The sequence below is a fragment of the Betta splendens genome, chromosome 13 (genome assembly GCF_900634795.4).
Source record: "Betta splendens chromosome 13, fBetSpl5.4, whole genome shotgun sequence".
Taxonomy (NCBI): Eukaryota; Metazoa; Chordata; class Actinopteri; order Anabantiformes; family Osphronemidae; genus Betta; species Betta splendens.
In genome coordinates, this window is record NC_040893.2 from 21063524 (window position 1) to 21077018 (window position 13495).

The 13495-nt window shown below is 45.2% G+C and overlaps 2 protein-coding genes across 5 annotated transcripts; one reads left to right on the top strand and one right to left on the bottom strand.

The window, feature by feature from the left end:
• Positions 1-1018: 1018 nt before the first annotated feature.
• Positions 1019-13358, bottom strand: LOC114867766 (cullin-5). Of its 3 annotated transcripts, XM_029170746.3 has the most exons (20): positions 13220-13358; positions 9538-9645; positions 7399-7508; positions 6652-6751; positions 6106-6282; positions 5825-5966; positions 5443-5588; positions 5218-5298; positions 4989-5082; positions 4589-4719; positions 4308-4415; positions 4087-4151; positions 3854-3986; positions 3639-3770; positions 3344-3467; positions 3055-3230; positions 2799-2960; positions 2587-2705; positions 2362-2485; positions 1019-2111 (listed from the first exon to the last, which is right to left on the bottom strand). In XM_029170746.3, the coding sequence occupies exons 2-20, from the start codon at positions 9559-9561 to the stop codon at positions 1917-1919; spliced, it is 2343 nt and encodes a 780-aa protein (XP_029026579.1). In that variant the 5' UTR covers positions 9562-9645; positions 13220-13358; the 3' UTR covers positions 1019-1916. The 3 variants fall into 3 exon arrangements, with proteins under 3 accessions (XP_029026579.1, XP_055370033.1, XP_055370034.1); XM_055514058.1 differs by having other exon boundaries at positions 3344-3770; XM_055514059.1 differs by lacking the exons at positions 6652-6751; positions 9538-9645; positions 13220-13358 and having other exon boundaries at positions 3344-3770.
• Positions 10986-13464, top strand: LOC114867770 (solute carrier family 35 member F2-like). 2 transcript variants are annotated; one of them, XM_029170752.3, is made up of 8 exons: positions 10986-11134; positions 11393-11568; positions 11660-11787; positions 11898-12057; positions 12213-12369; positions 12440-12492; positions 12565-12719; positions 13225-13464. In XM_029170752.3, the coding sequence occupies exons 1-8, from the start codon at positions 11025-11027 to the stop codon at positions 13462-13464; spliced, it is 1179 nt and encodes a 392-aa protein (XP_029026585.1). In that variant the 5' UTR covers positions 10986-11024. The 2 variants fall into 2 exon arrangements, with proteins under 2 accessions (XP_029026585.1, XP_055370042.1); XM_055514067.1 differs by having other exon boundaries at positions 12440-12719.
• Positions 13465-13495: the final 31 nt, after the last annotated feature.

Sequence of the window (13495 nt, forward strand, 5' to 3'; positions counted from 1 at the left end):
ACAGCTCAACCTGCTTCCCTGACGCCGGGGGTTCTAGCGTCGCTAGCGTTTCCGGGGAGTGGATCGTACCACCTCTTCGTGGGGGGTCCATCGAATGGAACCTCACCGAGACGGGAGTTTTACTGAAGAGACCTTGCTTTGACAAGGCTAGATCACAAAACAACGCCATAATGAGGGGTATTTAACAGTGAACCCGGAGAGGAGAACAACCAAATGGACCGACCACCCCAACCAAGCCCCAAAGCAGAACGCCTTGTTTCTTTAAAGGAGAGTTGCTTTTTTTGGCACAGAACTGGACACTAAAGTGCAAACGCACATACTTTAATTCTATAGCACAGTGGTTAAACGCTGTAATATATGCATTTATGGGTGCGTTCATTTTGAAATCGCACAACACTGTGAATGATGAAATGCTGGAGTGAACTAGGAGAGCTGATCTCAGGAGGAGGCGGGGATAACGCAGTTACAACAATCTGGTCCGTGATGCTAGTGGAACAGTCCTGCCCCCTGACAGAGTTTGACTTCACACAACCTGCACCTGCATGACTCTGTCCTCCGGTGCCATCCAGCTCACCACGGCTTCCAGCTGTTCCCCTGTGGGAGGCTGCTGCCAGCATCAGACACTGGCCCGGTGCAACTCTGCTCCATCCTGTGCATCGATATCTGGACGTGCTGTTCAGGTGTGAGCATCCGCCCGTTTCTGTGACCTTTTTAGATACATTGTAAAGATCAAAACGGTCGAATAGCTGGTATTTATCGTAAATATAAAATAATTTAGAACTTTGGTGAACACTTATCGTGTCTCTGCTCCATGTCTGTGGACCAGTCAGTGGTCGGACTGAGAGATGTGAAGGTTGAAAAAACACCACTATGAACCCAGCAGCTCATTCATTCTACCCATTAATGAAAGCATTTGACTTGTTTTCCTGAGGCTCTTTATATGTGACCCGAGGTAAACTTCAGGAGCTTCAGCTTTCTGCAACAATTTTACTACAAAAAGTACAAGTCACATTTTAAGTCTCTCTTCATGGATTCTTTTAATATTTATTCGCACATTGTTCAGAGCAAAGGTTTTAACACACCAAATAAATAGTTTGCAGTATGATAATTGTCCAAGAACAGGTCACAAGGTCTTCACCAATATCCTGATCAACTTCGCCATTCAGAAGAATCAGCATTTAACTGGTTGCTGATCTTCATTTTCCAACAAAGTATAACTGATCCTCTGCTGGACGGAAAAAATAAATCATAGAGCAGCATGCTGTTGAAAGTGCACATACACACACATCTGAATGACTAGACACACACCATGCTTCCACAGCCCAAACACGCACACACACTCGCATTTTGGCACAAATACTCCTCGGTAGTTTGAAACAGTCACTCCATCCGTGTCTCCTTGTCTTCAGCAGCTTTTCACATTCCCTCTGTAAAATCAGAACAACGGAGAACAAGAGGGAAGCAAATGGCCGCCACTAGAACGGCAGCTATGGCAGGTGAAAGCAAAAATTGATGTCACCTTGGTACACGTGTCCCCTGCTTTCCCTCTTTTGCTCTGGTCCATTGCTGATGAGGGTAAGGCAGGAAGTATTTCATTTAGTATGTCACTATTTTTCTGTCCTACGCTGACGCAGACAGAGCACACTGTTGTCCCACTTGTCTGATGCGGCATTAGAGGGCAGCAGAGACACACACAGCCCACTGACACTCGTAACACACTGGCATCTGACAGGCACAAACAAATATCCACACGTGTGCTGGCCAGGCTCCTCTTCCACTGTCCCTACGTATCACCTCGCTGCATTCCGTCAAACCTTTGTCCTTTGTTCCTTGTTCGTCTTCCTCTCGCAGGTGTTTAAAGCGCCGATCGCAAGACAGGAGTAAAAAAACAGCACAAGGACAGCCCTGGACGCTGCCTAGGCCATGTAGATGAAGGTGTTGATGTCTGCCTCATCCCTTTTGATGTACTTGTGTTCGATAAGCCACTCAATCTGCTCCTTAATCATCTTCTTCTGAGGCAAAAACATGTTCTTCAGGATCTCCACAAGCTCCGTCTGCAGCTGGGCATTGCTAATCCTCTTCCTCATCTTCATGATTTGAATGATTGCCTCCTGAATGAGAGTAAAAGCAAACTTTGACATACTCTATGAACTGGCTACAGACATGCTGTTGGTTCATCATGTTTCAAAAGGACATGCAGCCAACTATACAGTATCAGAAGTAAGAGAGAAAAGCTTCACACGCCACAACCCAAGTCAAGTCCCATGACTGAAAGCAATTAGTTTGCCATTAAAACAGGTCAAGGTGCAGAACTTTGGAAACAAAGTGCGATCAAAGAGACTATGCAGTGCCGTGTTTTACCTGAGTTCTGAGTATCCTGAGCTGAACGATTCCTTCGTTCTCCTCCTCTCGCATGCGCTCTGTGGTCAGCTGGAGCCGACCAATCAGATTGATCTTCCCTCGCTTCTGGACTTTGGCGTTTTTGCTGAAACAAGAAAAAAAAAAAACGGGAGATATCAACAACAAATTTTAATGCGATGTTCAGCATTTATGATGAGAGTCATTTCCATAAACAAGGTCACATACATGAGAGAGAACTCCTGGTTGACGTAGAAGAGCGTGCTGTCTGTGAAGTCTTTGGGAGAACTAACTGGAGGCTCGTATGACAGTACCTGTCTCTTTAGCTTAGGGAAGGCAACCAGAGACTGCGAAAGGACAGACCGTTATAGGAACGCTAACATCACCAGGATCTATGTCACAGTCCATAATCAAACATTTAACTGTGTCTGTGGTCTGACCCAGAGTGTTCGGCGCAGCTCTGCATCTGGAAGCTCTGTGGCCAGTTTGAGGTTCTCAAAGCTGATTCTCTCCCTGGGTCTCTGGTTCCAAGCGAACAACACAGCCAGCTGGAAGGTCGTCACCTCCAGGTCGTACTGACCCACCTCGTTTTTAAATGTGATCTGAGCAGAGCAGAGGAAAACCAAGCAGAAGTGACAAGAAAAGGAAAAGTAAGAGCGAAAAGGTCTGTAAGGAAAGAAACCTCGGCGCACTCACAATGCCGTTGGACATGAGGTGATGCCAGTGTAGTTTGCGACCGCTGTGATTCCTCTTGTAGAAGTCTTCCACCTCAGGAATCAGGTCTTCCAGCTCCGTGGGCAACGAGACAAAAACCTTTTCACTGCTCCGCGACCAAGCTCCAGCGTTCAGGATCTTGATGTTCACACTATCCGCTGGAGGAGAGCAGAGAACCCAGCTGAAATACTGCCTTGAGATGTACCATAGCCTAAGTCGTGATCTTATTACCCTTATTATTCGAGGGGGGGGGGGGGGGGGGGGGTGTTACCTGGTAGTGCCAGCTTGTTGTGTTTATGCATCTCTTTGAAGACCTGATTCAGGTCCTCTGAGACCTTGATGTCCTGGAACATTCTGGCCAACTTGTTGACGTAATCAGCGGGCATCCCGACTTCCTGCCAACACACAGTGAGCTGACCACGTTCACTCATTTCAAACGTTATATTTACCACTTTGATGTCTTGTAGAGCAGCAACTTCTAAAAGGACAAATCTCCTGCAAGACTTTCTGTACAAACCTTTTTGGGTCATTAGGCCTAAACGACAGTAAAGCCTCCTGTGACTCACCCTCAGCCACTCCACCATATTCTCTTCAATCTCGCTATCTGCTGAAATGTCCAGAATGAGACGTCTTGTCAGGTGAGCTTTGTGGTAACGCATGAACACATCTTTGTTCTGGACGTACTTCAACACCAGGAGCTGCAACGAGAGAAGATGAGCTGAGCAGCTAAAGCCAAGCGGATCTTGTTCAGTGAAGTCCAGCTAACAGGACTGAAGCTCACCACTTCCTTGAGCTTCAGCTCAATTTCTTCTGAGGTGAGTTTCTTGCTGAGAGGGGTTTTCCTCAGCAGCATGTCACAGTAATTTGCAAGCAGCTCAGGACACTTTGACTCAGGCTGGGTCTTCATCCCCACACTGATTAGACATAGAAACACACAATAACAAATACACTGTTTAAACAGATTAACACTGGATGAATCCACGTCTGCTGCACAAGGACACGACTGAGACCAACCCTTTCTGTTTCATAGGCAGCTCCAGTTTGAAGATTGTGGCATCGTTGACAACAGCTTTGTAGGCCTGGACACCAGGGGACAGAAATCATTTACAACCAATTGTCAGTAGATAGTAGAGCATGTGGTCTGCTACGACCTGTAGGAAGCGTTTTATGTGAAGACTGAGGTTTCTTCAGCAGCAGAATGCATTAAAGCTACGTGCTATAAGCATGACACAGACCTTGTCTCTGGCTGTGAGGAAACGAGGGTCATCCTGAAAAGCCTCTTTGACCAGTTTACTGAAACGATTGAACAGCGTCAACAACTGCTCCACGTACTTCTCCGAGTCCTGCACACACACACAGACGCACTCTCCAATAATAAATACAATATTGTTCTTTACTCTGTCCTCGGCTGCTTGCTAAACTCTTGAACCAGCTACTTCCTCTGCAAACAACACATCAAAGCATGGTTGCATTCAAAATGCAGTGAAAGAGAAGAAGTTAGTGCAGGTTGACGTACAGAAGTGATAGTCTCAGCAGCAGCCACCATGTCTGCTAGTCCAGCATTGATGATATGTTCTTCAAGGTCTTTAAGCATAGGTTCGATCCCACTGGGAACCTTGTCCATGAGGGAGAACATCAGGTGCAGCTCTGCACCAGAGAGAAGAACAGAACACTGAACATCTGTAGAGGCACCAAAATGCTGCTACAACTGTAGAATGAGCACCTACAGAAAATGCCAAGAGGCCACTTTAGTTGTGAATCAGGGAGGAAGAAACAAAGGGTTTATAATAAGTAGAGTATCTACAGGATTGACAAACTTTCCATAAAATCACCCCAGGATCTACAGGCAGGAACTGATCAACCATCAGAGGAGTCCTGAATGTCAAACTGGGTTCACTACATGAAGCCAGACTTACTCTCTGTCTCATTGCGCTTGATCATCCCTGGACATTCAGCCAGTATGGTCTCTTTGAACGAGGTCACCAGAGCATTCACACAACATTCCATAAGCTGTCAGAACACACAGGAAACAGAGATTAGATACGTCACAACAAAGCTCTGTGAAATGATTCAGGAGAAAGGTGCTGCTTAAAAACACGGATCCTGACTGTGGACACGCATTAAATCTTCCAGGATGTCACATACTGCCTGAACAGAATTACATTCACGCCGTGTCTCCAAATATCGAAGGGCTCTCTTCTCTTCTTCCCTCAGCTTTGCGTCTGCCTGCAGATAAAACAGCACCAACAGCTTCAGAGTTCAGTTGCTTAGTCTGTGTTTCTGCCAATATTGGAAGAAATTTCTGCAGCTTCTTAAACGTAATGCAGAAGGAAACCTTCATTAAATCATTCTGTGCTACTAATGACTCACATATTTCATGTAGTTCTGGACGCCGTTCTGTTGCAGGTAGGACGGCGCCTGTGTTCTGTAGAACCGCTCTGTGGAGTCCAGGTAGGCTTTCTCAAAGTTATCCCTGTAGATCTGCAGCTTGTCCTCTGGGTTTGAACACAGGTTCACTGGTGGCAGAGTGATTGACATCCTAGGTTTCAGTTCGTCACAGTTGGATTTATTTTAGAGCTTAAGTTGAAGTAAGTTCTTGTAATCGGGTCCTGAATTTGGATTTGCAAAACTAAAATTTGAAATGTCAGGTGTGTAACTTGTGATTGATGTGACGTAATGAGACAAATTTGAAATAACTATCATGTTTCTGTTGGTGCTGCTAGGTTTTGTCGTCATATTATTTCTGTCTTACCGTATGACTCTCGCACTCCTATGACGAGCTGGGAGTCAAAGGCCTCCCCCAGCCTTTCAGCGTGCACCAGTTTCATGGCGCTGTCCTGCAGGCGGCTCTTAATATTGGAAAAGATTGACTCATTCCATGTGTCCAGCATCAGCTGAAAGAAATTAAGAAATCTTCTTAAACCACTTAAAACATTGCATAATCAAAGCTCAATATTCTGTATTACAAAATTAGTTTGAGCAAACCCAGATGATTCCCTTCCTCACTTCCAGCTGTTCCTCTGACCCTCTCACCTTGCGAACGATGCTGTCCTCCACGTTGGATTTCTTGTTGCTACCCTGTTTGCCCATCAGCGTGATCTCCAGCTGACAGAAAGGTTTGGGTAGAATGTCACACTGGGTGAAGAACTTCCTCCACTCCACAATGTAGGCTTTGAGCAGTGCTGTGTCATCCTGATGGCTCAGCACCCGCTGGGAGCAAAGGATGCAAATGAACTGCTGAAACCTTTAACTACCCCTTGTGATCACAGAGACAGTTATTTAAGTATTTCCAAGTACGAGCCATTAAACTGTCTTCCTCCATCTAATTTGACTGAAAAGTTCAGATCTTAATGCAGAATTCGGTTTTACAAATGTATCATCTCATCCCAAAAAATAAGAAGAAGAATCTGCTGCTTTCATTCTGTCCTACTAAAGCCCTATAACAGTCTGACAGCATCACCTTCAGGCCAGATACGACTGTTACATACTTCGCGTTAAAGGCGTGATGTGAGATCAGCATCATATAAACTTGGTCTGGAACTGATACCAGAAGCATTAAACCCACTAATGCTCACTTACAGCCTGTGCTTGTTTGATAAAATCTAGGATGTCTTCTTTGAGGGCTTGATGGATCTTGGCTGGTCCTTTATCATCCCATAAACACACAGCATGGACGTCTCTGGGTAACAAACAAAACCATTAATACATGTCCATGCACATCTGTCCATGCAGGCTTTGCTGCCAAGAACATCAAGGAGCTGGGAGCTTCTGGTGCCTCCCAACAGAAATTTTAAAAGCCTGTGTTGCCAAGCAACAAATGCATTTCAGCAGCTACTGCAACATTTTGTAGAAACGTAATTAAAGCAGAAGCTCACTGAGCTAAAGCACCAAGACTCTGGGGAGCAGGATAAAAACGAAACGCGATTGTAGATCAGCGTCACAGAAACACCTTCACTGCCTTCACTCCTTACAGTACGCACAGAAGTGTGCTCTGAAGCACCAAGCTCCTTTTTAACTTTTAAGATCTACTCTATGCTGCTCCTCTCCTTCCTCCTTTCACTTTATTACCCCACATGTTTTCAGAGAACACTCATTTACCTAATACCACAATCTGCACCACTGAAAAAAGCTCCAAATCTGGATAAAAGGAGGAAAAATCCCAGAGACTTTAGTCAGTGGTTGCTGAAATAATTTTCAACTTTCAGGTAGTGCTGAAAATCTGCTAATGAAAACTGCAGCAGACTGTTGTGCTTAGGCTCAAAAGTAGCTACAGCGGACCACATTCTAAAATGAGGTGGACTGAAAAAGGGCCAGAGCATCCCTTACGAGAACAAGTCGAACCACTGTTGTTTGGTGACGGCCTCCTGTCTGAGTAGCTTGAGAACGATGGGTCTCATCAGATCCCACTTGTCCTCAAACTGCAGGGACCCCTTGTTCTGGCAGAGAGTTATGGGAAGAAAATGAAGGCGACACATATACTGTACCTACAGTGACAGACTACTTTAAAACCTGAAAAACTATTTAATAAAAACATTTTATATGTGTCACTTCAAAATGTCAAAACATCAATTTTGGAGACTATAATAATTGTTTTACTAACTGAATGGATATTCAGTCATATCAAGGAACAAGCTTTATAAACACTATTTCATTCATGTGGGGATATAATGTATAGATGAATTTAATAAACTCAACTGAATTTTTAGCTTTTAGGAAGCTGTGCCTCCCCGGGGCACAGGTTCCGTGTACTGTCCCTGGTGCTGGCTTGTTGTCTACCCATCTCCCTCCAAACACCACTCTTATCTTGATTAGCAGCAGAAGGACTGACATTTACAGTTCCAATTTAAATGGAAGTCAAGGACACACACTAGGAGCCCCAGTATCTTGCTAATTAGAACTAATGAGTACCCCGCTAATCCACTGGTCACAGAGATACAGTATCTCTAATAAATGACTCTAAATCACTGTCTACTTATATACACATATTTATCTGTGGAACCACCACTAGTTGTGGGGGGTTTAAGGTATAATTCTAAATTAAGGAGATTAATTTAATACTTGATTGTAAAACAGACTGAGCATTCAAATGTGCATGAGGGCTAGTACAGTTTGACAGAAATTGGTGGAGCAGTTAGCTGTTTAAGATTAACTAGATTTATGCCTGGAAGGCATAAATATGCACAATATTTGTGTAAATCTGTGAACAATCATGTATATTGTTACCGGTACAAATCTTATACCCATTACTGTGCAATAACCCTGCAATGACCTCATACTCACACTAACTGTACTGTACTGCTTTGTACTGTGCCAACACAAACTGTTCTGTACCTGTATTCTTGCTCATCTGTACTGCTGTTGTGAGAGGTAATTTCCCCACTGCGGGACTATTAAAGGTTTTTTCTTATTCTTAAGTCCTTGGTTTCAATGCCCTGAAGTGATCTTGATGTGATAGGTCCAATTTTGTGGCTGAGCCAAACCAGACCATTATTGATGACCACAGAACAGACTTGATCACTGTTGTGGAAAACCGAGTCATTATTCCATGCGATGGAGTCAATGTGGGACCCGCTTTAGGTCCTGAGACACGACGGAGCCCAGGAACCTGAATGACTCCATAGGCTTTACACAGGCCTGTAATAAGGTTACAGTTGTAGTAAACAGAGTTTCATTTGAGTTTGTCAGGTTGATATGTTCCAAAGTAACAGCCTATTTTAGGTTCAATATCAAGGAAACACCCAGAGGTGTTTTGCCCTTGGATGAACAGCAGGAACAACTACAGGTCAGTGTTTGGACCTGAAGATCTGTGGAGCTCCCAGAGCAAGAACGAACCAGGGCCAAGGGTCAGGACGGGGGTCCCCTGTCAAAGCTGCATCTGTTTTTGTGACTAGTAGTTCGTTGTATTTCTAGAACGCACCTGATGGTCCAGGCTTTAATACTGGTGCCTGGGTTCGGGCCTTGTGGACACAGACTGGTTGATCATTACAAAAGACCAGCTAGCAGATTAGCAACAGTTAGCCACAACGGAGAGCTCCGTTGAGAAATGTGTCTGGTGTCAGAGTTTATATTCTCCTCCAACCCGTGGACCCGGTACCGAAGAACCCGGATTCTCCTGGGTTGGGTTAAGGGCTTCATACGGCTTCGTTTTGGTTACTGGCACACGTTACCGACATATGTCAAAACACCAGTTGAGAGCAGTGGTGGAGGTTCGGTTTGAGGACCGGTTCTGTTGGAGGCAGGTCAATTAAGTGCATTAGGAAAACAGACCCCGACACAACACCGGATTTCAACGACAGCGGCAACTGTAACTTCGTTTTTGTCCACATATGTATACTATTTGTACCCATGTGTGTAAAATCACATCTAGGAATGACACATAAGTACTAAAAGTGGAGACACGTCAACGCGGATGGTGTAAATACGCACGGAAACGTAGAAAACAGCAGATATTGAAGTGCTTCTTACCTTTAACAAATTAGACGCCGCCATGTTTCTTCAACTTATCACCTCGCAGAATCTCGCGAGAATCACGCCACAGCTGACTCGGTCTCAAACTGCTTCTATTGGACTTTACTGAAAATAGATAAAAACTGAAGCTTAACCGTATTGATAACACACTTCAAGCTGTCAAGAAGTTGTGTCAATACAACAGGTATAAATAAACAGACCATTAATCTTTATGTATCTTATCTTTATATATACGGTATACGGTTCTGTATATTTCTGTGTGTGAGCTGCTCAACCAGCAGCTGAAAATAAATAGATCAATGAAGTAACATAACAGCACATAGATAGACATGAATCATTAAAGGTGCACATCAGAGTTAAAACGGTTCATTTTTACCTTCAGTGTTGAAAAAAAACTACACTCAAATTAGTAAGTAATCAACTTATTTATGTTAATATACTGGAAATGTTTTTCGTTTCTATTCATAGAATGATACACAGAATGAGTTTCTGGTTTCACCAGTGAGCTTCCCCAGAAACAATAAAGCTCTTTATATCCTTCTTATCCTTGATGTTATGTTTGTTTTGGATGACAGAGTCATGAGTGTGATGGAGTCAGTGATAGAGACAGACTCTAGGTGAGATGGTGGGCGAGTCTGTCACATGAAATCATCACTACAACAATGAGATCATGTCTCCACTTGCCATTATTATTTGACTCTTTGTTTGTTGCATAAATCCACGATGTTTACAAACTGATACTTTGTGGCTCAACATTAGGGTCACTTTTCTAATTTCAGGCAGGGTTGAGTGTAAAAGTAATCTTTAACTCTAGAACTATTGAATGGTAGAAGTTATTCTGCTACAGTGTCAAACTCACATTTGTATTTACCTGAAATATTCAACCGTCTCTGAAATTCCACAACTCAATTCAGGCACAATGCCATGGACTGGCGACCTGTGCAGGGAGAACTCTTGCGCTAAGGTCGTTGGGATAGACTCCAGCACCCCCCACGACCCCTACAGGGACCAGCCGGTAGACGATGAGTGGATGGATAGAATTCAGGCACATTCAAATTTGTTATTCTAAGTGATTAAAACAATTGCAGAGTAGGAAACCTGAGGCACTCGGGTCTCCTGAAAGTGAGACAGTTAATTATTAAGTGGTCCAGTTGATTTAATCTTTTGTTGTATTATGTTAGAAGCATAAAATAAAAAGCCTCTTTAAACTGGAGCTGATGTATTTATTTAGTTATTTCTGTTTCCTTCATTACAAAATATTATCATGTGATGAGGTAACAGTGAAAACAAGAGAGAAGCTTATCAGCGTTGTATTTACAAATGTTTCATCATTAGTTTTTATCTTTTAGTGCTGTTGTCTTCAGCACCTTCAGTTCACTGCTGATCTTTGCCCTCACAGTCTGTTAATTATTCAGCTTCCTGATGGCCAAGGAGTTAAGAGCTTGAGCCGCCTCAGAAAGGATTCCTCCATCACCGTGCGCCACATGGCTCCTAAGGAGCAGGAAGAAGGACCCAAGGACTTGAGCTGTGGCTCCAGAAGAACTGGCCTCATGATGAAGATCAAAAAATTCAAAGCCAGTGAAGTTTTTACCTGGTGAGTGGACAGAGAGGAACGTTGGTCTGTATCCAGTGATGACTTGTGATTATCAGTCATGAAGCTTCACTAATGTTTTTTTAATGATTAATGCAGATTTTCTGCTGGGTCTGAGACATTTTCAAAAAGCCCTAAAAGTGCTCAGGATGTGTAGATGTGGACATAGAGCAATAGAAGCGTCTCTAAAGCACAGCCACCCGTGGCTGCTGGACCGACTCAGCGCAGGCGTCCCTTTAAAGCTCCCGTTGTCCGTCTCAGGCAGCTCGCCAAGACGCTGGCCATGGGTCAGGGCCTGGCCGGCCTCGTCTGTGGGACGGCCATCACCTCCCAGTACCTGGCCTCAGACTTCCACGTGGAGGCGCCCATGCTGCAGAGCTTCATGAACTACGCCCTACTGTGTGCCAGCTACACCACTTCGCTGCTGTGCAGAGCAGGTAGGCTTCCCAGCAAACGTGTTTACATGTGTAGTGAGAAGATTTAAAACCATGTGGAAAACCTTCAGGGCTGTCCCCCTTTAAAACACAGGGGATACAAATCTTTTGCAGATTCTGAGGCAGCGATGGTGGCGGTACCTTCTGCTGGGACTGGTGGACGTGGAAGCCAACTACGCTGTGGTGAAGGCTTACCAGTACACCACTCTGACCAGTATACAGGTGACTGCAGCTCAGGGGCTCAGTAATGTCCTCCGTTTAATTTTCTGAACTATTCAGGCCAACTCATCTGACATACATTTGAACTTAACCAAACCCGTTCCTGTTCCTAGCTCCTGGACTCTTTTGTCATCCCGGTCCTGATCATCTTGTCCTGGTGGATTCTGAAGACGCGCTACAGGCCAGTCCACTATGCTGCCGTCTGCATCTGTCTGCTGGGTGTGGGGGCCATGGTGGGGGCCGACCTGCTGGCTGGACGAGACCAGGGCTCCAGTAAGACATCACTTCACTTCTGTCGGTGTTTGTAAGGTCAAAGATTAAAGCCTCTGGCCGTGTGTTTACAGTGACCTGAAAATGTTCAGGGTTCATTAATAGTCCAAATGTCAGGAACCGTTTGATTCAATAATGACGCCGCTTGTCTCTCTCAGCCTCCAACCTCCTGCTAGGTGACGGCCTGGTGCTGTTCAGCGCCTCCCTGTACGCCGTGTCCAATGTGTGTCAGGAGTACACCGTGAAGAACCTGAGCAGGGAGGAGTTCCTGGGCATGGTCGGCCTGTTTGGCACAGTCATCAGCGCCATACAGATGTAAGTGTATTGTGGAGGCCTGACTGCACCTCGTTAAACACCACCATAACGAGGCATCTGCTGTATTTAGGGTTGTCCTGGAGCGTCATGAAGTGGCTTCTGTTCAGTGGAGTTGGCAAGTGGGTGAGTATTTCAGCTGCTCTGGAACATTTTGTCTTTGCTGCGCGTGGTTGTTGATGGCGTGTCTCCTCTCAGGGCTGCTGTTCTCTGGCTACGCGCTGTGCATGTACGCTCTGTACAGCATCATGCCCCTGGTCGTCAAAGTGAGCAGCGCCGCCTCGGTCAACCTGTCCATGCTCACCGCTGACCTGTTCAGCCTCTTCTGTGGGATCTTTCTCTTCCAGTACAATGTGAGTGGAAGCACCAAGCCAACGTACACTGCTAATACCTCGTTGAGTAGAGGCTCAGTGCAGTTATCACACCATTAAATGGTCATTATCAGTGGTTATCAGCCCATACGGATGGGCCGGTAGGTGCCCACCTACCTGCTGGTAGCGGTAACATAGCAACTTAGCTAACTGTTAGCTGTTCGCGAGTAGGCAGAGCAGGCCCCTACTGGCCCGTACAAATGCGCTGATAAATTCTGATCAGCCCATTCGTTATGGCTGATAACATCCAAAGCAGGTGCTCAGTGCACCCCCCGCCGGCCTCCTCCTCTCTGGGTCTCGACCTGCTGGATGTTAGAAACAGCATGTGCTTTACACAGCTGGGTGTCTCCCAAATCTCAGGGTTGTTACAATGAATGTTAAACCAAGAGAAAAGACAAATCCCATCTCAACAGCTGTTTGCAATGAACTTCTGAAATGTTTTAAATAGTTCTGGTCATCAACATATTTACTCTTTGCCTCACCTTAGTTCTCTGGACTCTACCTGGTGTCGCTGGCTGTCATCCTCATTGGCTTCATCACTTTCAACATGGTGCCAACACCCACGCGACAAAGCGAGCACGCCTCCTCTTCCTCCTCAGGCTGCAACGAAGCCTACGACAATCCCACAGCCATGTACGACGAGGCCACCAACCAGGACGTGGCAGTGAGCATCACCACTGAGGATGGAGAGCAAGAGAAGGGCAAGAAGAGTAGCACTAAAATGTGAACGTCTGTTTTAAACACCTGTATTTATTGGT